At 42.7% G+C, this 22949-nt stretch overlaps 1 protein-coding gene across 1 annotated transcript; it reads right to left on the reverse strand.

Annotated features, from left to right (window-relative positions):
* Positions 1-415: 415 nt before the first annotated feature.
* On the reverse strand, positions 416-4960 carry LOC123103794 (probable indole-3-pyruvate monooxygenase YUCCA11). Its single transcript, XM_044525475.1, has 4 exons — positions 4232-4960; positions 2516-2749; positions 1309-1431; positions 416-834 (listed from the first exon to the last, which is right to left on the reverse strand). The coding sequence occupies exons 1-4, from the start codon at positions 4886-4888 to the stop codon at positions 652-654; spliced, it is 1197 nt and encodes a 398-aa protein (XP_044381410.1). The 5' UTR covers positions 4889-4960; the 3' UTR covers positions 416-651.
* Between the last annotated feature and the right edge of the window lie 17989 nt (positions 4961-22949).

Here is a 22949-nt window from a genome sequence, read left to right on the forward strand (position 1 = left end):
ACACACGTTACGAAGTTATGCCCTGGCTGCATATATATATATATGCACAGCCAGCCACCGACCCAACCTAAACCCAATCCTACTCGTACAGAAACTACTACCTAAACACGCCGGACACAAACAAATCCTAACCGGACTCTACTTTACTGGTTAACTCCTATCACAACACGGACTAGTACTTCTGCTACTTGCGTGCAACCAGCCACATGTACTAATCACCGGCTACCTTGTTCACCATTAGTCTAAATCTAGTATAAACTCCTACTACATGACTCAACCAATACTATGACTAGAACAAGATTACCTAACAGTAATACCCCATCTGATCCCGCAACTACCGTGGATATCCAACACATGTGATCCTGATGGATTTAACACTACATAGTCAGGGTACTGTCAGTGCGAGTCGCGCATGGATCGGTCTGCAGATCGCATCTGGAAATTATTAACCTGGACTGTGTCCGGGCCGGACTGTGCACAGACAAGGCAACGAACAGATAATAGTTTCCCCGATAATCACAGATAAGCTACGGCTAGTTTTCCAGATTATTTAAGTTTCGAGATATTAATCACAACACACCCATTGTTTCTCGCCCAACGATCGCTGTGCGACTCCAGAAGGTATTATTGCTCTTCTGACGATGATCATGGTCAGGCTTGGTGTGGCTTCTTCTTCTTCTTGCTGATGTCCTCGGCTATGGACTCGGCGTCCTCGCAGCTCCCGTAGAGGCCCCTCCTCACCATCCCCGCGCAGTAGAGGCCGTTCTCCCCCTTCCAGTGCTCCGGGAAGCTCCGCCGCGCCATCCCGTCCTCGCCGATCAGCCCATCGTCACTCTGAGAGAACAAAAGGAAAACACATAGATGATCAGGCCGTACGGATCATGAGCGAGTTTGCGTCCCGAATCCCTACGCTGTGCATATATAGTAATAGTAGATCGACATGTCTATTTTCAGGCGTGCACTTTCAGGATGCGTAGCACCGACGGTACATGAACGCACGCGGGCATGTTCCGGAAAGACGAGACCAGGAACCGAGCTGAGTTTTGCTTCTTGGGAAAGTCTCGTCTCTCGTCTCCAAAGCGACATGCATATGCATGCACGAACGTCTTCTCTTAATTTTTTATCAACAAAATGTACAAATTATGAGTCACAACACTGATGAGTCATGAATCATGATGTACCGATCCCTATGCGACCAAGTTGGTACACAGGACGAGTGTGCATTGGTGTTCTATACACACGTGGGCATGTGGCAGCATGAGCTGGATGCATGGACGGATGCGTCTGCAATGGACGTAATAATCTTACCTTGAGCCACTTCTTGGTTGTGCTCCGGTAGCCGGTGGCGAAGACGATGGCATCGAACGGGTGCCGCTTGCCGTCGGCGAACTCCACGACGTTCCCGTGCACAGCCTTCATCGCCGGCAGGACCTGCACGCGTTCACATGCCCTTGAATTAAGCATGCAATTTATAATCCTTTACCCGTTCAGCTTGAAGTTAAGAGGGTGGACTTTCTAAATCCGCCGCAGGTGTGCCTCTATTTAGAGTTCTAGACCATCCATTTTTTGCATCAAGGTTTATAAATAAAACGATATATAAACTTGAAACTTTTCAAATCAACAAAAAACCTAGAATTCCTGGCAAAAAGAAAAATCCACAAAAACAAAAGAACTTCCGTGTATAGAAAAGATTTCAGTTTCTTCAGTGGAGCTACAGATATAGAATAAGATTTTATGTTCAATAAGCTATATCATTTTAAGCATTGAAATTGCACCAAAAATCAAAAATATTTGTCTACACATTGCGGTTATAATGTCTTGGTGACCAGAAATTTTTTAAGTTTATAAATTGTTTTGGTTGAGAAAAAAAGAGGGAATCCTATATCCTATGTTTTCAATTCCTAAATATCTACAACTGACTATCTATTTTTCTAGCCATGCAACCATACCACACAAACAAGTTACGCATGCAAGTCATAAATTAGAATTTTTTTCATTACTCTATGCATGAAACGTTGCCACGTCATAATTAATGCATCTTAATTATTCATAGGTTATTTTTGCACCAGATTTTGTATTGACATTCATGGTATTATGAGCAAAAATTAAAGAAAAATAATCGAAGCTATATTCGAAAACACTGTTTGCATGAATAGTAAGGTCTTGATTATATTTTCTTCGCTACAAATACCATAGGTGTAATTACTTCATGAAATTTCACACGTGCATACATACAGTGGTGACCAAGTTTGATACCCCAAATTTTAGAAATTTTAGTTTTTTCTCTAGTATTTTTAAAATTTTACTATTCATGTGTGTGTGCATCTAACTATGTTCACGTGTGTATTTTCCCTCTTGTAGCCACCTATATTATGCAATCTATTTTTGCATGACTTTGAGTTCATTGCTTCTTGGTTGTATATATCACAATAAGTGTTTCTTTTCTAGGGAAAGGCAGGCGCTCAGCCCTAATTTTGAAGAAAATAAAATCCAACATCCATTAACTTTCACTGACCTGGATCTCGCCGGTCTTGATCTTGGCGTAGGTGCCGACGTCGACGACAGGGTAGGCTGGGGTGTGGATCTTCATGGAGAAGGGCCCAATGGCGGGCCGGCGGAGGCCGTAGCGGGAGGTGTCCCCGAACACGACGCTGCACATGAAGAGCACGATCCGGTCGATCAGCCACAGCGGCAGGTACCTGTATAGCGTCATCGCCACGTTCCAGATCTCCTTGGTCACAAGGTGAAGCTGCATGCAGCCACAGCAACAACAAATAATTAACTCACACGACCGCTGCCGCGCATTGCAGCCAATTATTTAGCTGTCGACAATGGTCTTTACTGGTTGCATCACATCACATGGTCCATCACTGAAAATACAGAAGGAGACATAAACTATCGGGTTAAACTACTAACCAAGTTGTTGATCAGGCACGTGAATGGGTGGTTTGCTATTTGCATCTTGTCTTTACTATTTGACCTATATAAGCGACAGAGACAGGGGTCATTCATCTGCTAAAGCGGGCTGCTGACCACAAGCGAGACAGCAGGATCCTATGTTGCTGTTCATCAATTTGCCACCGATTGCGGTTGGTCATTACGCAGTGGCGAGAATTAGTGGCTACCTACCCCGCGTGCGTGTGTGAGAATGAGATCTGTCGTTAATTATCCTGCAGATCGACGGGCTCCGTTGCGGCATTGAATAATCATGTTGTGCTGCTCCTGCAGCGATTTGTTGGCATCGATCCGGTCGAGATCAGGCTATATGTGGGAACAGTACAGGTGCATGGATCCAAATCCAAGGATCAAACGTCAAAAACTCCATAGGGTAGTACAATAAATTAGCTAGCTATGGGCTCTACGTGCATGCAGTGTCGATCGAGTGGGTACGGTGGCAGGCAGCTGGCAGCAGTCCTAGTGTCGCCTTCTTTCTTAGAAAAACCTGAAGGTTCTTGGACGGCAGAGGGCAAACTGACCAAGCTGTTGCAATGCTCTAACTGAATACTACTACTCCGATTTGAGAACGGCCGAATGGTTCGTTCCCGCAGATAGCAGGTGTGGCGTGGTTGCTGCAGTGGTAGCCATGCCGATCCAGAAGTTCATAACGGGCACAGCTCCCGATCTGCTAGGCCGTGACGTAAAAATAGAGCAGAAAAAAGAGCATGCATGCATTCACAAACAGGATCGATCATTCGGAGCCGTCCAGCAGCTCAACTCCTACATGCAAAAACGAACCACGCATGCAGCCATGCCCCATGCACACATGGAGCGCCAACTTGCCGTGTAGAGCTCGCCACCCTATGACTCGTGCGCCCGGCACGCTTGCGTGAGCCGCCACCAGGCGTGCCTACTCGTGCGCGCTGGCATAACGACACACGTGAAACAATGGGGCATGGTTTGGTGTATAATAGAACTGGCTAGTAGTGTAGTTGATTTACCTAGCGACTAAATCAGTTTTCTAACCTGCTAAAAAGTTGTTATTTTTTTGGCAAGTTTTGCCATCGCCAAATATTGTTAGTAGCAAAATTTTGGTAGCAACCAAACAAACCTTGAGTAAGAAACATTAAACATACCAAGTTAAAAAGAACTGAACTTACGTTAAGTAAGAAACACTAAAAACAACTGGCCTTACCGTGGACCCTTAATTAAGAAACATTAAACATGCTACTTCTAGTGTCAAAAACGTTTTTATATTATTATGGGACGGAGCGAGTACTTGCAAGTAACTGACCTCGCTGCGGACGATGATGGAGGTGGCGGCGCCGGCCTCGGCGAGGTCGTAGGCGATCTCCATGCCGGAGTTGCCGGACCCGACGACGAGCACCGCCTTCCCCTCCATCCCCTTGCCCGTCCGGTACTCGCAGGCGTGCATCACCTTCCCGGGGAAGCCGTCCAGCCCCGGCACCTCCGGCAGCACCTTCTCGTCGTTCTCCCCGGCGGCGGCCACCAGGTGCCTCGCGGCGTAGCGCTCCACCAGCCCCGTGGCGTGGTCGACGGCCTCGACGAGCCACGCGCCCCGCGCCTCGTCGAAGCGGGCCTCGCGGACCTCGCGGCGGAGCCGCACGCGGACGCCGAAGCGGGCGGCGTAGTCGTCGAGGTAGCGCACGAAGTCGTCGCGCGGGAGGTAGGTCGGCGCCGCGGGGCCGTGCGGCGCGTGCGGCAGCGCCGAGTGCTGCTTGGCGAGGTGGAGGCGGATGCGGTCGTAGGTGCGGTGCCGCCACAGCGACCCCACGCAGTCGTCGCGCTCCAGGACGAGGTTCCGCACCCCGCGCAGGGACAGGCACGCGGCGGCCGCCAGCCCCGACGGGCCCGCCCCGACGATGATCACCTCCTCCTCGTGCTCCTGCTCCTCCTCCCGTGGTTTCTCCCCCTCCGCCGCGTGCGCCATTGGCGATCCTCGGGGTTCACGCCGGGGTGACAGAGAAGGTGGGACGTAGGGCGGCGAGGAGTAGAAGCTAAGCGATGGGTTTTTTGGGGGCTTTATAGGAGGCGGGGTGGGTTGGTGGACGCGTGTCACGGCAGCTGCAAGCAATGGTGGACTGCCGTGGAAGGGTCCTCGCGGCGGTGCCGGGGCCCGCGTAACGCATTTTTAGAACGCTGGGCATCTGCTAAGCAAATGCTACTAGACAGGCCGCGGTCACGGGTCCTCTACGTGCATGGGGTGTCGTCTATGTATGGATACAGCTCCTCTACAAAAGGAGAAATGGAATAGGTACAATGGCAGCCGTCAGTTGTCAGTTGGCATGCAGCAGTTCTGCTGTCCTCTTCTTTCGTAGAAAGACCCGAAGATTCGAAGGCCAGTGATCGCTGGATGGAACTATAGCTCAAAGTTAGGGCATCACCAACACTCACCCGCAAAATTTTGCTTCGGCATTCAACACTGCCTACATACATTTTAATCACTGTTTAAACTAATCGAACGAAATTCACGCAAACACGGCGGATTTCATATAAATCGGACAATATTCATTATATTTAGGACATTTTTGTAACTACAAACTACTCCGAACTAAAGTAAAACCAGTCTACGGGCGGCGCCAGCGGATATCCATCCCACGACACGGATACCCTTGACAAGTCTACGGCCAGTCGCGGCAGATCTTCATTGTCTTCCTCATGTCCAGCAGCCCGCTCATCCGACTGCCGTAAGCCCGAGTGGTATGTACTTCAGCGCAAAGGGAGGCTTGATTCCCCATGTTTGGCAGTGCTGCTCATCGGAGTGGTACCGCCGGGATGTGCTTCAGCCGGAAGGGCAGGGGACGACGGTGGCCTGCGACCGGGCAAGACACCAGTTGTGTACGCCGGCGTCGCCTCAGCGGTGGCCTTCATGGGACCCAAGTGGCGGCGGCCTCTCATGTTCTACTTCTTCTCGATGATGGCAGCGGGCGCGGACGTGCTGGACGCTTCCTCGTCGATCTCCGTGAAGCCAGCTTCTTTTTCCGTCGGTAGGGCGCAATTACGCAAATGTTGACGGGGAATGGCTTAGTCATAGGCACGGGAGGTGCGGTGCGACACGACGTCATCCACGACAGCCATGATGCTTGTGTTGTCGTGATCCACGACGCACCGGCTTAGAGCTTCAAAGCCAGCGCCAGTGAAAGGTCGCGTCCATTCTACGTCTGTGTCAATCGGAGCGGCCACTCTCCAGCGGCATGAATGTGGGTAGCTAGCGCGGAGCGGAAGCGCGCACAGGCAAGGGAGCACTACTAAGGAAAATCTTATACACAGAATATTACCAGTAGCGCGGTTTAAAATAAGGCGCTACTTAGCAGTAGCACGTGACATCAAACAACGCTACTGATATCAACGTAGCAGTAGCGCGTCTAGAGGAAAGAGCGCTACTACTACAATTGTCATGACGTTGTCGCCAGACTAGGTATAGTAGTAGCGTCGTTTTCGTAACCCCGCTACTGCTATTGTACTTAGCAGTAGCGCTGTTCGTCAAACATCGCTGATGCTAAGTTTAGTCCCCTCCTTGGAACTATGTTTAGTCCCACCTCGCTTCGTGAACAGGGTGTTTACCACATTAAATATGTTACTTCTCAAACTATCACAACCACTCGGGCTTCATTGAACCATATGTGTACGATTTGTGGCCGCAATATGAGTCTTCACCGGTTCCTAAACCGGTGAGGATTCATACTGACAATTTAAATTCTACACAAAAAGATCATTTACATCATTAGCCTTAGCAGTTGCGCATGTCCGGGAAAAAGCGTACTGCTATTGGGCTTAGCCGTAGCGCACTTCCTGGGCCAGCGCTACTGCTATGGACGCCTTATCCTCAAGTTCCTCCCCTGTGCCCGACCTTCTTCTTCCTCCCCTCACTCCCTGCTGCCTCACTCTACCTCCGTCGCCACCGCATTGCCGCCGCCATCCTCTAATACGTCTCCGTCGTATCTATTTTTCCAAACTCTTTTGCCCTTGTTTTGGACTCTAACTTGCATGATTTGAATGAAACTAACTCGGACTGACGCTGTTTTCAGCAGAATTGCCATGGTGCTAATTTTGTGCAGAATAAAAAGTTCTCGAAATGACCTGAAACTTAATGGAGATAAGTTTTGGAATTAATAAAAAAATATTGGAAGGGGGCACACACCCTGGCCACAAGGGTGGGGGGTGGGGCGCCACCCGACCTTGTGGGCCCACTGGACCTCCACCGACCTCAACTCCAACTCCATATATTCTCTTTCGGAGAGAAAAAAATCAGAGAGAAGGATTCATCGCTTTTTACGGTATGGAGCCGCCACCAAGCCATGTTCTCTCGGGAGGGCAGATCTGGAGTCTGTTTTGGGCTCCGGAGAGGGGAATCCATCGCCATCGTCATCATCAACCATCCTCCATCACCAATTTCATGATGCTCACCGCCGTGCGTGAGTAATTCCATCGTAGGCTTGCTGGACCGTGATGGGTTGGATGACATCTACCATGTAATCGAGTTAGTTTTGTTAGGGTTTGATCCCTAGTATCCACTATGTTCTAAGATTGATGTTGCTATGACTTTGCTACGCCTAATGCTTGTCACTAGGGCCCGAGTGCCATAATTTCAGATCTGAACCTATTATGTTTTTATGAATATATTTGTTTTCTTGGTCCGATATTGCAAGATATAGTTACCTACTACGTGTTATGATCCGGTGATACGTCTCCAACGTATCTATAATTTTTTATTGCTCCATGCTATATTATCTACTGTTTTGGACATTATTGGGCTTTATTATCCACTTTTATATTATTTTTGGGACTAACCTATTAACCGGAGGCCCAGCCGAGAATTGCTGTTTTTTTCCTGTTTTAGGGTTTCGAAGAAAAGGAATATCAAACGGAGTCCAAACGGAATGAAACCTCCGGGAACGTGATTTTCACACCGAATACAACTCAGGAGACTTGGACCCTACGTCAAGCCAACTAACAGGAGGCTGCTACGTCTTGAGCTTGCGTTGGTTTTCCCTGAAGAGGAAGCGATGATGCAACAGAGTAGCGTAAGTATTTCCCTCAGTTTTTGAGAACCAATGTATCAATCCAGTAGGAGGCCATGCTCATGTCCCTCGTACCTGCACAAAACGATAGCTACTCGCAACCAATGCGATTAGGGGTTGTCAATCCCTTCACGGTCACTTACGAGAGTGAGATCTGATAGATATAATATTTTTGGTATAAATATGCAAAGTAAAAAGTAAAAGCAAAGTAAAAAGCAAAGCAAGATTAAAGTGATAGAGATTGATATGATGAAAATAGACCCGGGGGCCATAGGTTTCACTAGTGGCTTCTCTCAAGAGCATAAGTATTCTACGGTGAGTGAACAAATTACTGTTGAGCAATTGATAGAATTGAGCATAGTTATGAGAATATCTAGGCATGATCATATATATAGGCATCACGTCCGTGACAAGTAGATCGAAATGATTCTGCATCTACTACTATTACTCCACTCATCGACCGCTATCTAGCATGCATCTAGAGTATTAAGTTAAAAATAGAGTAACGCCTTAAGCAAAATGACATGATGTAGAGAGATAAATTCATGCAATATGAAATAAACCCCATCTTGTTATCCTCGGTGGCAACGATGCAATACGTGCCTTGCTGCCCCTTCTGTCACTGGGTAAGGACACCGCAAGATCGAACCCAAAGCTAAGCACTTCTCCCATGGCAAGAACTACCAATCTAGTTGGCCAAACCAAACGGATAATTCGAAGAGACTTGCAAAGATAACCAATCATACATAAAAGAATCCAGAGAAGATTCAAATATTATTCATAAATAGACTTGATCATAAACCCACAATTCATTGGTCTCAACAAACACAGCACAAAAAGAAGATTACATCGAATAGATCTCCACAAGAGAGGGGGAGAACTTTGTATTGAGATTCAAAGAGAGAGAAGAAGCCATCTAGCTACTAACTATGGACCCGAAGGTCTGATGTAAACTACTCACACTTCATCGGAGAGGCTATGATGATGTAGAAGCCCTTCGTGATGACGGCCCTCTTCCGGCGGAGCTCCGGAACAGGCCCCAAGATGGGATCTCGTGGATACAGAAAGTTGCAGCGGCGGAATTAGGTTTTTGGCTCCTGTTCTGATTGTTTGGGGGTATGTGTGTATATATAGGAGGAAGAAGTACGCCGGAGGAGCAATGAGGGGCCCACGAGGCAGGGGGGCGCGCCCTAGGGGGGAGCCCCCCACCCCCGTGACCGCCTGTTTTGTTCCTTGGAGCAGGGTCCAAGTCTCCTGGATCACGTTCTGTGAGAAAATCACGTTCCTGAAGATTTTATTCCGTTTGGACTCCGTTTGATATTCTGTTTATCCGAAACACTGAAATAGGCAAAAAAACAGCAATTCTGGGCTGGGCCTCCAGTTAATAGGTTAGTCCCAAAAATAATATAAAAGTGGAAAATAAAGCCCTATATAGTCCAAAACAGTAGATAATATAGCATGGAGCAATCAAAAATTATAGATACGTTGGAGACGTATCAGGCATCCCCAAGCTTATTTCCTGCTCGTCCTCGAGTAGGTAAATGATAAAAAGAGAATTTTTGATGCGGAGTGCTACTTGGCATAATTTCAATGCAAATATTCTTAATTGTGGTATGAATATTCAGATTAGGAAGATTTAAGACAAAAGTTTATATTGACATAAATAATAATAATACTTCAAGCATACTAACAAAGCAATTATGTCTTCTCAAAATAACATGGCTAAAGAAAGTTATCCCTACAAAATCATATATTCTGGCTATGCTCCATCTTCACCACACAAAGTATTTAAATCATGCACAACCCCGATGACAAGCCAAGCAATTGTTTCATACTCTAACTTTTTCAAAACCTTTTCAATCTTCACACAATACATGAGCATGAGCCATGGATATAGCACTATAGGTGGAATAGAATGGTGGTTGTGAAGAAGACAAAAAGGAGGGGAAGATAGTCTCACATCAACTAGGCGTATCAATGGGCTATGGAGATGCCCATCAATAGATATCAATGTGAGTGAGTAGGGATTGCCATGCAACGGATGCACTTGAGCTATAAATGTATGAAAGCTCAACAAAAGAAACTAGTGGGTGTGCATCCAACTTGCTTGCTCATGAAGACCTAGGGCAATTTGAGGAAGGCCATCATTGGAATATACAAGCCAAGTTCTATAATGAAAAATTCCCACTAGTATATGAAAGTGATAATATGAGAGACTCTCTACTATGAAGATCATGGTGCTACTTTGAAGCACAAGTGTGGTAAAAGGATAGTAACATTGTCCCTTCTCTCTTTTTCTCTCATTTTTTATTTGGGCATTTTCTCTTTTTTTATGACCTCTTTTTATTTGGGCTTCTTTGGCCTCCTTTTTTATTTATTTATTTTTCGTCCGGAGTCTCATCCCGACTTATGGGGGAATCATAGTCTCCATCATTCTTTCCTCACTGGGACAATGCTCTAATAATGATGATCATCACACTTTTATTTTTCTTACAACTCAATACTTAGAACAAAATATGACTCTATATGAATGCCTCCGGCGGTGTACCGGGATATGCAATAACAATGATAGAGTTTGTCATGATGAACTAGATGGTGGAAAGTTGCATGGCAATATATCTCGGAATGGCTATGAAAATGCCATAATAGGTAGGTATGGTGGCTGTTTTGAGGAAGGTATATGGTAGGTGTATGATACCAGCGAAAAGTGTGCGGTATTAGAGAGGCTAGCAAAGGTGGAAGGGTGAGAATGCGTATAATCCATGGACTCAACATTAGTCATAAAGAACTCATATACTTATTGCAAAAATCTAGAAGTTATCAAAGCAAAGTATTACGCGCATGCTCCTAGGGGGATAGATTGGTAGGAAAAGACCATCGCTCGTCCCCGACCGCCACTCATAAGGAAGACAATCAATAAATAAATCATGCTCCGACTTCGTTACATAACGGTTCACCATATGTGCATGCTACGGGAATCACAAACTTTAACACAAGTATTCTTTAAATTCACAACTACTCAACTAGCATGACTTTAATATTATCACCTCCATATCTCAAAACAATTATCATGCTTCAATATTTTCTTAGTATTCAACACACTCAAAAGAAAGTTTCACAAATCTTGAATACCAAGCATATTATTATTAAGCAAATTACCATGCTATTAAGAGACTCTCAAAATAATTTAAGTGAAGCATGAGAGATCAATAGTTTCTTTAAAACAAATCCACCACCGTGCTCTAAAAGATCTAAGTGAAGCACATAGAGCAAAATTATCTAGCTCAAAAGATCTAAGTGAAGCACATAGAGCAAAATTATCTAGCTCAAAAGATATAAGTGAAGCACATAGAGCAAAATTATCTAGCTCAAAAGATATAAGTGAAGCACATAGAGTATTCTATCAAATTTTAATTCATGTATGGCTCTCTCAAAAGGTGTGTACAGCAAGGATGATTGTGGCATACTAAGACACAAAGACACAAATAATACAAGACGCTCCAAGCAAAACACATATCATGTTGGTGAATAAAAATATAGCTCCAAGTAAATTACCGATGAAAGTGGACGAAAGAGGGGATGCCTTCCGGGGCATCCCCAAGCTTTGACTTCTTGGTGTCCTTGGATTATCTTGGGGGTGCCATGGGCATCCCCAAGCTTAGGCTCTTGCCACTCCTTGTTCCATGATCCATCAAAAGAATTCACCCAAAACTTGAAAACTTCACAACACAAAACTCAAAATAGAAAACTCGTGAGCTCCGTTAGCGAAAGAAAACAAAAGACCACTTCAAGGTACTGTAATGAACTCATTCTTTATTTATATTGGTGTTAAACCTACTGTATTCCGACTTCTCTTATGGATTATAAACTATTTTACTAGCCATAGATTCATCAAAATAAGCAAACAACACACGAAAAACAGAATCTGTCAAAAACAGAACAGTCTGTAGTAATCTGTAGCTAGCGCAAGATCTGAACCCCAAAAATTCTAAAATAAATTGATGGAAGTGAGGAATTTATCTATTAATCATATGCAAAAAGAATTAACTAAATATCACTCTTCAAATAAAAATGACAGCAGTTCTCGTGAGCGCTAAAGTTTCTGTTTTTTACAGCAAGTTCAACAAGACTTTCCCCAAGTCTTCCCAACGGTTCTACTTGGCACAAACACTAATTAAACACAAAAAACACAACCAAAACAGAGGATAAATAATTTATTTATTACTAAACAGGAGCAAAAAGCAAGGAATACAAATAAAATTGGGTTGCCTCCCAACAAGCGCTATCGTTTAACGCCCCTAGCTAGGCATAAAAGCGAGGATAGATCTAGGTATTGCCATCTTCGGTAGGCAATCCATAAGTGGCTCACATAATAGTTTCATATGGTAATTTTATTTTATTTCTTGGAAAGTGTTCCATGCCCTTTTTTAATGGAAATTGAAATCTAATATTTCCTTCCTTCATATCAATAATCGCACCAACCGTTCTAAGGATAGGTCTACCAAGAATAATAGGGCAAGAAGGATTGCAATCTATATCAAGAACAATGAAATCTACGGCACATAATTCCTATTTTCAACAATAAGAACATCATTAATCCTTCCCATAGGTTTCTTAATAGTGTAATCCACAAGATGCAAGTTTAGAGAGCAATCATCAAAATTACGGAAATCTAGTAAATCACACAAAGTCTTGGGAATAGTAGAGACACTAGCACCCAAATCACACAAAGCATAAAACTCATGATCTTTAATTTTAATTTTAATAGTTGGTTCCCACTCATCATAGAGTTTTCTAGGGATAGAAACTTTCAACTCAAGTTTTTCTTCATAAGATTGCATCAAGGCATCAACAATATGTTCGGTGAAGGCTTTATTTTGACTATAAGAATGCGGAGAATTTAGCACGGATTGCAACAAGGAAATACAATCAATTAAAGAGCAACTTTCATACTTAAATTCCTTGAAATCCAATATAGTGGGTTTAGCAACATCTAGATTTTTATTTCTTTCAATCCCACTTTCATCAATTTCATCATTAAGATCTAAATACTCCGAATTTTTAGAACGCCTTCTAGGTAAAGGAAGATCATATTCAGTTTCATCAAGATTCATATTGCAAAATAAAGATTTAATAGGAGACACATCAATAACTTTTAGATCTTCATCTTGATTTTCATAGGTATTGGAAGAACACGCTTTAATAAAGGCATCTTTGGAAGCACGCATCCTAGCGGTTCTTTCCTTGCACTCATCAATGAAAATTCTCATGGCTTTGAGAGACTCATTGATATCATGCTTAGGAGGAATAGATCTGAGCTTTAAAGAATCAACCTCAAGAGAAATTCTATCAATGTTTCTAGCCAAATTATCAACTTTAAGCAATTTCTCCTCAAGCAAAGCATTAAAATTCTTTTATGAATTCATAAACTCTTTAACACTAGTCTTGAATTCAGAGGGCATCTTATTATAATTTCCATAAGAGTTGTTGTAGGAATTCCCATAATTATTAGAAGGATTACTAGGATATGGCCTAGGATTAAAATTCCCTCTATAAGTGTTGTTACCAAAATTATTCCTACCAACAAAATTCACATCCATAGATTCATTGTTATTCTCAATCAAAGTAGACAAAGGCATATCATTAGGATCATAAGAAACACTCTTAGTAGCAAATAATTTCATAAGTTCATCCATCTTTCCACTCAACACATTAATTTCTTCTATCGCATGCACTTTTTTATTAGAAGATCTTTCAGTATGCCATTGAGAATAATTAACCATAATATTATCTAGGAGTTTAGTAGCATCTCCTAAAGTGATTTCCATAAAAGTGCCTCTCGCGGCCGAATCTAAAAGATTTCTAGAAGCAAAATTCAATCCGGCATAAAAATTTTGTATGATCATCCACAAATTCAAACCATGAGTAGGGCAATTACGTATCATTAATTTCATTCTCTCCCAAGCTTGTGCAACATGTTCATGATCAAGTTGTTTAAAGTTCATAATATCGTTTCTAAGAGAGATGATCTTAGCGGGAGGAAAATACTTAGAGATAAAAGAATCTTTGCACTTGTTCCAAGAATCAATACTATTCTTAGGCAAAGACGAAAACCAAGCTTTAGCACGATCTCTAAGTGAAAAAGGAAATAACTTCAATTTAACGACATCATTATTGACATCTTTTTTCTTTTGCATATCACATAAATCACCGAAGCTATACAGATGAGTAGCGGCATCTTCACTAGGAAGGCCGGTGAATTGATCTTTCATAACAAGATTCAACAAAGCAGTATTAATTTCACAAGATTCAACATCGGTAAGAGGAGCAATTGGAGTGCTAAGGAAATCATTATTATTGGTATTGGTGAAGTCACACAATTTGGTACTATCTTGAGCCATCGCGACAAACAAGCAATCTAACACACAAGCAAACAAAAAGCAAGCGGGCAAAAAAAGACAAATAGAAAGGGAGGATAGAGAGAGAGATGGCAAATAAAACGGCAAGGGTGAATTGGGGGGAGAGGAAAACGAGAGGCAAATGGCAAATAATGTAATGCGAGAGTTAGGGATTGTGATGGGTACTTGGTATGTTTACTTTTTGCGTAGACTCCCCGGCAACGGCGCCAGAAATCCTTCTTGCTACGTCTTGAGCTTGCGTTGGTTTTCCATGAAGAGGAAGGGATGATGCAACAGAGTAGCGTAAGTATTTCCCTCAGTTTTTGAGAACCAAGGTATCAATCTAGTAGGAGGCCACGCTCAAGTCCCTCGTACCTGCACAAAACGATAGCTACTCGCAACCAACGCGATTAGGGGTTGTTAATCCCTTCACGGTCACTTATGAGAGTGAGATCTGATAGATATAATACTTTTGGTATAAATATGCAAAGTAAAAAGTAAAACCAAAGTAAAAAGCAAAGCAAGATTAAAGTGATGGAGATTGATATGATGAGAATAGACCCGGGGGCCATAGGTTTCACTAGTGGCTTCTCTCAAGAGCATAAGTATTCTACGGTGGGTGAACAAATTACTGTTGAGCAATTGACAGAATTGAGCATAGTTATGAGAATATCTAGGCATGATCATGTATATAGGCATCACATCCGTGACAAGTAGATCGAAACGATTCTGCATCTACTACTATTACTCCACTCATCGACCGCTATCCAGCATGCATCTAGAGTATTAAGTTAAAAACAGAGTAACGCCTTAAGCAAGATGACATGATGTAGAGAGTTAAATTCATGCAATATGAAATAAACCCCATCTTGTTATCCTCGATGGCAATGATGCAATACGTGCCTTGCTGCCCCTTCTATCACTGGGTAAGGACACCGCAAGATCGAACCCAAAGCTAAGCACTTCTCCCATGGCAAGAACTACCAATCTAGTTGGCCAAACCAAACGGATAATTCGAAGAGACTTGCAAAGATAACCAATCATACATAAAAGAATTCAGAGAAGATTCAAATATTATTCATAGATAGACTTGATCATAAACCCACAATTCACCGGTCTCAACAAACACACCACAAAAAGAAGATTACATCGAATAGATCTCCACAAGAGAGGGGGAGAACTTTGTATTGAGATTCAAAAAGAGAGAAGAAGCCATCTAGCTACTAAATGTGGACCCGAAGGTCTGAGGTAAACTACTCACACTTCATCGGAGAGGCTATGGTGATGTAGAAGCCCTTCATGATGACGGCCCTCTTCCGGCGAAGCTCCGGAACAGGCCCCAAGATGGGATCTCGTGGATACAGAAAGTTGCGGTGGTGGAATTAGGTTTTTGGCTCCTGTTCTGATCGTTTGGGGGGTACGTGTGTATATATAGGAGGAAGAAGTACGCCGGAGGAGCAATGAGGGGCCCACAAGGCAGGGGGCGCGCCCTAGGAGGGGGCACGTCCCCCACCCTCGTGACCGCCTCTTTTGTTCCTTGGAGCAGGGTCCAAGTCTTCTGGATCACGTTCGGTGAGAAAATCACGTTCCCGAAGATTTTATTCCGTTTGGACCCCGTTTATATTTCGTTTATCCGAAACACTGAAATAGGCAAAAAAAACAGCAATTCTGGGCTGGGCCTCCGGCTAATAGGTTAGTCCCAAAAATAATATAAAAGTGGAAAATAAAGCCGAATATAGTCCAAAAGAGTAGATAATATAGCATGGAGCAATCAAAAATTATAGATACGTTGGAGACGTATCAGAGGCCACGAGGTAGGAGGGCGCGCCTGCCCCCCAGGCGCGCCCTCCACCCTTGTGGTCCCCCTGTTGCTCCACCGACGTACTTCTTCCTCCTATGTATACCCACGTACCCCCAAATGATCAGAGACGGAGCCAAAACCTTAATTCCACCACCGTAACTTTCTGTATCCACGAGATCTCATCTTGGGGCCTGTTCCGGAGCTCTGCCGGAGGGGGCATCGATCACAGAGGGCTTCTACATCAACACCATAGCCTCTCCGATGAAGTGTGAGTAGTTTACTTCAGACCTACAGGTCCATAGTTAGTAGCTAGATGGTCTCTTCTCTCTTTTTGGATCTCAATACAATGTTATCCCCCTCTCTTGTGGAGATCTATTCGATGTAATCTTATTTTTGCTGTGTGTTTGTTTAGACTGATGAATTGTGGGTTTATGATCAAGTCTATCTATGAATAATATTTGAATCTTCTCTGAATTCTTTTATGTATGATTGGTTATCTTTGCAAGTCTCTTCGAATTATCAGTTTGGTTTGGCTTACTAGATTGATCTTTCTTGCAATGGGAGAAGTGCTTAGCTTTGGGTTCAATCTTGCGGTGTCCTTTCCCGGTGACAGTAAGGGCAGCAAGGCACGTATTGTGTTTTTGCCATCGAGGATAACAAGATGGGGTTTCTTCATATTGCATGAGTCTATCCCTCTACACCATGTCATCTTGCTTAAGGCGTTACTATGTTTTTAACTTAATACTCTAGATGCATGTTGGATAGCGGTCGATGAGTGGAGTAATAGTAGTAGATGCAGGCAGGAGTCGGTCTACTTGTCTCGGACGTGATGCCTATATACATGATCATACCTAGATGTTCTCATAACTATGCTCAATTCTGTTAATTGCTCAACAGTAATTTGTTCACCCACCGTAGAATACTTATGCTCTCGAGAGAAGCCACTAGTGAAACCTATGGCCCCCGAGTCTATCTTTATCATATCAATCCCCTACTACTTAGTTATTTACTTTGCCTTTATTTTACTTTGCATCTTTATCATAAAAATACCAAAAATATTATTTTTATCGTATCTTTCAGATCTCACTCTCGTAAGTGGCCCTATAGGGATTGACAACCCCTATTTGTGTTGGTTGCGAGGATTTATTTGTTTGTGCAGGTACGAGGGACTTGCGTGTAGCCTCCTACTGGATTGATACCTTGGTTCTCAAAAACTGAGGGAATACTTATGCTACTTTGCTGCATCATCCCTTCCACTTCGGGGAAAACCAATGTAGTGCTAAAAGAGGTAGCATCCGGCAACCCCGGAGTGACAATAGTCGGGACCACTCTCGGTGATGACCGTAGTTTGAGGAGTTCATGTATTCACTAAGTGCTAATGCTTTTGTTTGGTACTTTATTAAAAGGAGGCCTTAATATCCCTTAGTTTCCAATAGGAACCCGCTGCCACGGGAAGGTAGGACAAAAGATGTTATGCAAGTTCTTTACCATAAGCATGTATGACTATATTCGAAATACATGCCTACATTATATTGATGAACTGGAGCTAGTTCTGTGTCACCCTATGTTATAACCGTTGCATGATGAATGATATCCGACATAATTATCCATCATTGATCCATTGCCTACGAGCTCGTTTCATACTGATCTTCGCTTTGTTACTTTTCCATTACCACTGTTACGATTGCTGCAAAACTGCTGTTACTTTTGCCACTGTTACCATTACTTCTATACTACTTTGATGCAGATATTAAGTCTTTCGGGTGTGGTTGAATTGACAACTCAGCTGCTAATACTCGAGAATATTCGCTGGCTCCCCTTGTGTTGAATCAATAAATTTGGGTTGGATACTCTACCCTCGAAAACTGTTGCGATCCCCTATACTTGTGGGTTATCAAGACCTTTTTCTGGCGCCGTTGCCGGGGAGCATAGCTCTATTCTCTGAGTCACTTGGGATTTATATCTGTTGATCACTATGAGGAATTTGAAAGACAACAAAACCAAGATCTATCCCTCAACTACGAGGGGAGGCAAGGAACTGCCATCTAGCTTTGCACTTGATTCTCCTTCTGTTTTGAGTAAACTTGCGACACCTACACCTCCTATTGATTTCAATATGTCGCATGTTATTGATGATGCCACTTCTGCTATGCATGATGCTTATGATGAAACTACTTCTCTGCTTGATAATACTGTGCCACTAGGTGAATTTCTTGATGAACAACTTGCTAGGGTTAGAGAGAATGAAATTACTGAAACTGATGATATTCTTGAAACTGAAGATTATGATTCTCCCCCTAGATATGAATTGCCTGTTGTACCTGAGGGTTATGTTATGGATGAAGAAACTGCTAGAGACTTCTTTGCTTGCAATGATAGAGAGGATCTTAAGAAATTGTTAGCTAAGCTGAAAGAAAAATCCTTGAATGCTAGAATGAAATATGATCCTAATTTTGCTACTTCACCTATCTTTGTTACTGATAAGGATTATGAATTCTCTGTCGATCCTGAGTTAATTACTTTGGTTGAACCTGATCCTTTATATGGTTACGAATCTGAAACTGTTGTGGCACATCTTACTAAATTAAATTATATAGCCACCCTATTTGCTCATGAGAAAAAATTCGCTATTACTATATTCTCAGATTGTTTCCTTTCTCATTAAAGGGTGATGCTAAGTTATGGTTTAATTCTCTAGCTCCTGGTTGTGTGCGTAGTCCCCAGGATATGATTTATCACTTCTCTCAAAAATATTTCTTTGCTCATAAGAAACAAGCTGCTTTAAAGGAAATATTTAATTTTGTGCAAATTGAAGAAGAGAGTCTCCCACAAGCAGCTTGGGGGAGGCTTCTCCGATTACTTAATGCTTTGCCTGATCATCCTCTCAAGAAAAATGAAATACTTGATATCTTTCATAATGGACTAACCGATGCTTCCACAGACCACCTGGATAGTTGTGCTGGTTGTGTTTTCAGGGAAAGAACTATTGAGCCAACTGAATTGCTATTGAATAACATACTGAGTAATGATAATGATTGGACACTTCTTGAACCAACTCCAAATAAGAGGGGTATTCTATTTCTCAGTCCTAAAGATATGCAAGAGGCAAAGAAATCTATGAAAGAAAAAGATATTAAAGTTGAAGATGTAAAAAATTTACCGCGTATTGAAGAAATACATGGTCTTGATAACCCGACATAGGCAGTAGAGGTAAACTCTCTCCGAAGATTTGATGAAGGCGATATTCCTCATAATAAGTTTGCTAGTCAATGCTTGGATGAGTTTGATAATTTTATTGTTAAACAAGAAAACTTCAATGCTTATGTTAGTAGACATTTGAAACGTAAGATTACATGCTTGACCACTTGGCTGATTATATGAGTAGAACTATTAATGATCTTAAGGTTATTAGTAAACATGCTTCCATGGTTACAACTCAAGTAGAACAAGTACTTAAGGCATAAGATGATTTGCTTAATGAGTTAAATAGTAAGAACAATGATAATGATGTTAGGGTTATGACTAGAGGTTGCAAGATGACCCAGGAACCATTGTATCCAGAGGGCCATCCTAAGAGAGTTGAGCAGGATTCTCAGAGAACTAATATTGATGCACCTAGTCCTTGTACTAAAAAGAAAAAGAAAATTGATAGGACTTTGCATGCTAGTGAACCTGCTGTAGACACACCTGAGAATCCCAATGATATTTCTATTTCTGATGTTGAGACACAGTCTTGTAATGAATATGAACCTAGTGCTAATGTTAATGATGATGCTCATATTAATGCTCAACCTAGTAATGATAATGATGTAGAGATTGAACCTGATGTTGATCTTGATAACCCACAATCAAAGAATCAACGTTATGATAAGAGAGATTTTGTTGTTAGGAAACATGGTAAAGAAACAGAACCATGGGTTCAGAAACCCATGCCCTTTCCTCCTAAGCGATCCAATAAAAAGGATGATTAGGATTTTGAGTGATTTGCTAAAATGATTAGACCTATCTTTTTCCGTATGTGTTTGACTGATATGCTTAAAATGCCTCCTTATGCTAAGTATATGAAAGAGATTGTTACTAATAAAAGAAATATACGGGAAGCTCCACAATGCTTGCTAATTACACTTTTAAGGGTGGAATACCAAAGAAACTTGGAGATCCGGGAGTACCAACTATACCATGCTCCGTTAAAAGAAACTATGTTAAAACTGCTTTATGTGATCTTGGAGCCGGTGTTAGTGTTATGCCTTTCTCTTTATATCGTAGACTTGAATTGAATAAGTTGACACCTACTGAAATCTATTTGCAAATGGCTGATAAATCAACTGCTATACCCGTTGGTATTTGTGAGGATGAGCCTATTGTGGTTGCAAATGTTACTATTTTAACAGACTTTGTTATTCTTGATATTCCCGAGGACAATAGTATGCCGATCATCCTTGGTAGACCCTTTTTGAATACTACAGGGGCTGTTATTAATCGCAACAAAGGCTATGTCACTCTTCATGTTAACGGTAATGAGCATACGGTACACTTTCTGAAGAAACAACCTCAAGTCCATAGTATCAATTCATTGGAAAATTTTCAACTATTACTATTGGAGGTTTTGAATTTCCTCTTCCTACTACCAAAAAGAAATATGATATTCTTATTGTTGGGGAAATGCATATCCCCGTTGAGGTAACCTAGTGTTATTCGAAAATTCTCCGATTTCAAGTCATTTGGAAGAAGTTTGTTAATAAGACTTGATCAACCTTGTTAATGGATTCCTTTTGATGAGCATGAGATGGATGAATTTAGAAGGCATAACTTTCTGTACCTACTTTTTACTTTCTGTTATTTAGATTAATAAAATCAAAAATAGTATTTTCTGTCTTTTTTCTGAATTATCCATGCAATAAAAAATGTCCCAAAAATAAAAGTTCTCCAAATGCCCTGAAAATTTAGTATGATTTTTGTATAATATTTTAGAATTTCTGGTGCAAAGAACACACCAGGGGGCCTCACCAGCTGGCCACAAGGGCAAAGGGCGCCCCCACCCCCTGGGGCACGCCCCTGTCCTTATGGGCCCCACGTGGCCCCCTCCACTTATTCCAGCACCCATCATATCCTTCTTCCTCCAGAAAAAATCATCCCATAGCTCAAACTCGTGTTCTTGCTCATCTTGCTGCCATTTTCGATCTCCTTGCTCAAAGCCCCATTCACAAAACTGCTTTGGGGGATTATTCTTCGGTATGTGACTCTTCCAATGGTCCAATTAGTTTTTGTTCTAGTGCTTTATTTATTGCAATTTTTTTCTGCTTTGGTGACCCTGTTCTTGAGCTTGCATGTCAAATTTATATGGTCCAAAGTAGTTTTGATGCATGATATATCCTCTAGGCACTTGTAGGAGTAGTTGCTATCAATCTTGTTGAGTTTGGTTCACTTTTATTTTGAGTCATTCGAAATTTCAGAAATTTTTCAGAGGAAGAAAAATGTCCATGATAATGTATCAAGGCGGTTCTTCGAGGAAGCAAGGACCAAGGCATGCAATTCGTGAGCACGACCTTGAACCACCAAGGGAAGCTCAAGTGAAGCCGTGTGAATGGCCTTCGGATGAATTTATGGATCGTGCAGGTTTCAAGGATGAATTCTATGCGTATGTACAAAATGCCAACCTCGAGGACTTCTTATCGGACAAGTGCTTACAGTATTATTATCTCACCGATTGCTTCATCCAGAGTTTGAGTTTTCATCGAAGCATAATACTCATATTTGTTGGGGAACACATTAATTTCAAAAAAAAATCCTACGCACACGCAAGATCCATCTAGGTGATGCATAGCAATGAGAGGGGAGAGTGTTGTCCATGTACCCTCGTAGACCGAAAGCGAAAGCGTTATGACAATGTGGTTGATGTAGTCGTACGTCTTCACGATCCTAGCACCAAAGGTACGAAACCTCCATGATCTACACACGTTTAGCTCGGTGACGTCCCATGAACTCTAGATCCAGTTGAGGTCGAGGGAGAGTTTTGTCAGCATGAAGGTGATGATGAAGTTACCGACGCAGGGCTTTGCCTAAGCACTACAATGATATGACCGAGGTGGAAATTTGTGGAGGGGGGCACCACACACGGCTAAACAATCAACTTGTGTGTCTATGGGGTGCCCCTCCCCCGTATATAAAGGAGTAGGATTCCCCCTTCCCTAGTTGGAGTAGGAGAGGAAGGAAGGGGGAGAGAGGGGGAAGGAAAGGGGGGCTGGCCCCCCACTCAATTCGTATTGGGCTTGGGGGGGGGCACCCTCCACCTTGGCCGCCTCCTCCTCTCTCCCACTAAGGCCCAATGAGGCCCATTGACTCCCCGGGGGGTTCCGGTAACCCCCCAGTACTCTGGTAAATGCCCGAACTAACCATTCCGATGTCCAAACATAGCCTTCCAATATATTGATCTTTATGTCTCGACCATTTCGAGACTCCTCATCATGTCCGTGATCACATCCGGGACTCCGAACTACCTTCGGTACATCAAAACACATAAACTCATAATACCGATCATCACCGAACGTTAAGCGTGCGGGCCCTATGGGTTCGAGAACTATGTAGACATGACCGAGGCTCACTTCCGATCAGTAACCAATAGCGGAACCTGGATTCTCATATTGGTTCCTACATATTCTACGAAGATCTTTATCGGTCAAACCACATAACAACATACATTGTTCCCTTTGTCATCGGTATGTTACTTACGGGAGATTCGATCGTCGGTATCTCAATACCTAGTTCAATCTC

This window comes from Triticum aestivum, chromosome 5A, assembly GCF_018294505.1.
Source record: "Triticum aestivum cultivar Chinese Spring chromosome 5A, IWGSC CS RefSeq v2.1, whole genome shotgun sequence".
NCBI classification, from domain to species: Eukaryota; Viridiplantae; Streptophyta; class Magnoliopsida; order Poales; family Poaceae; genus Triticum; species Triticum aestivum.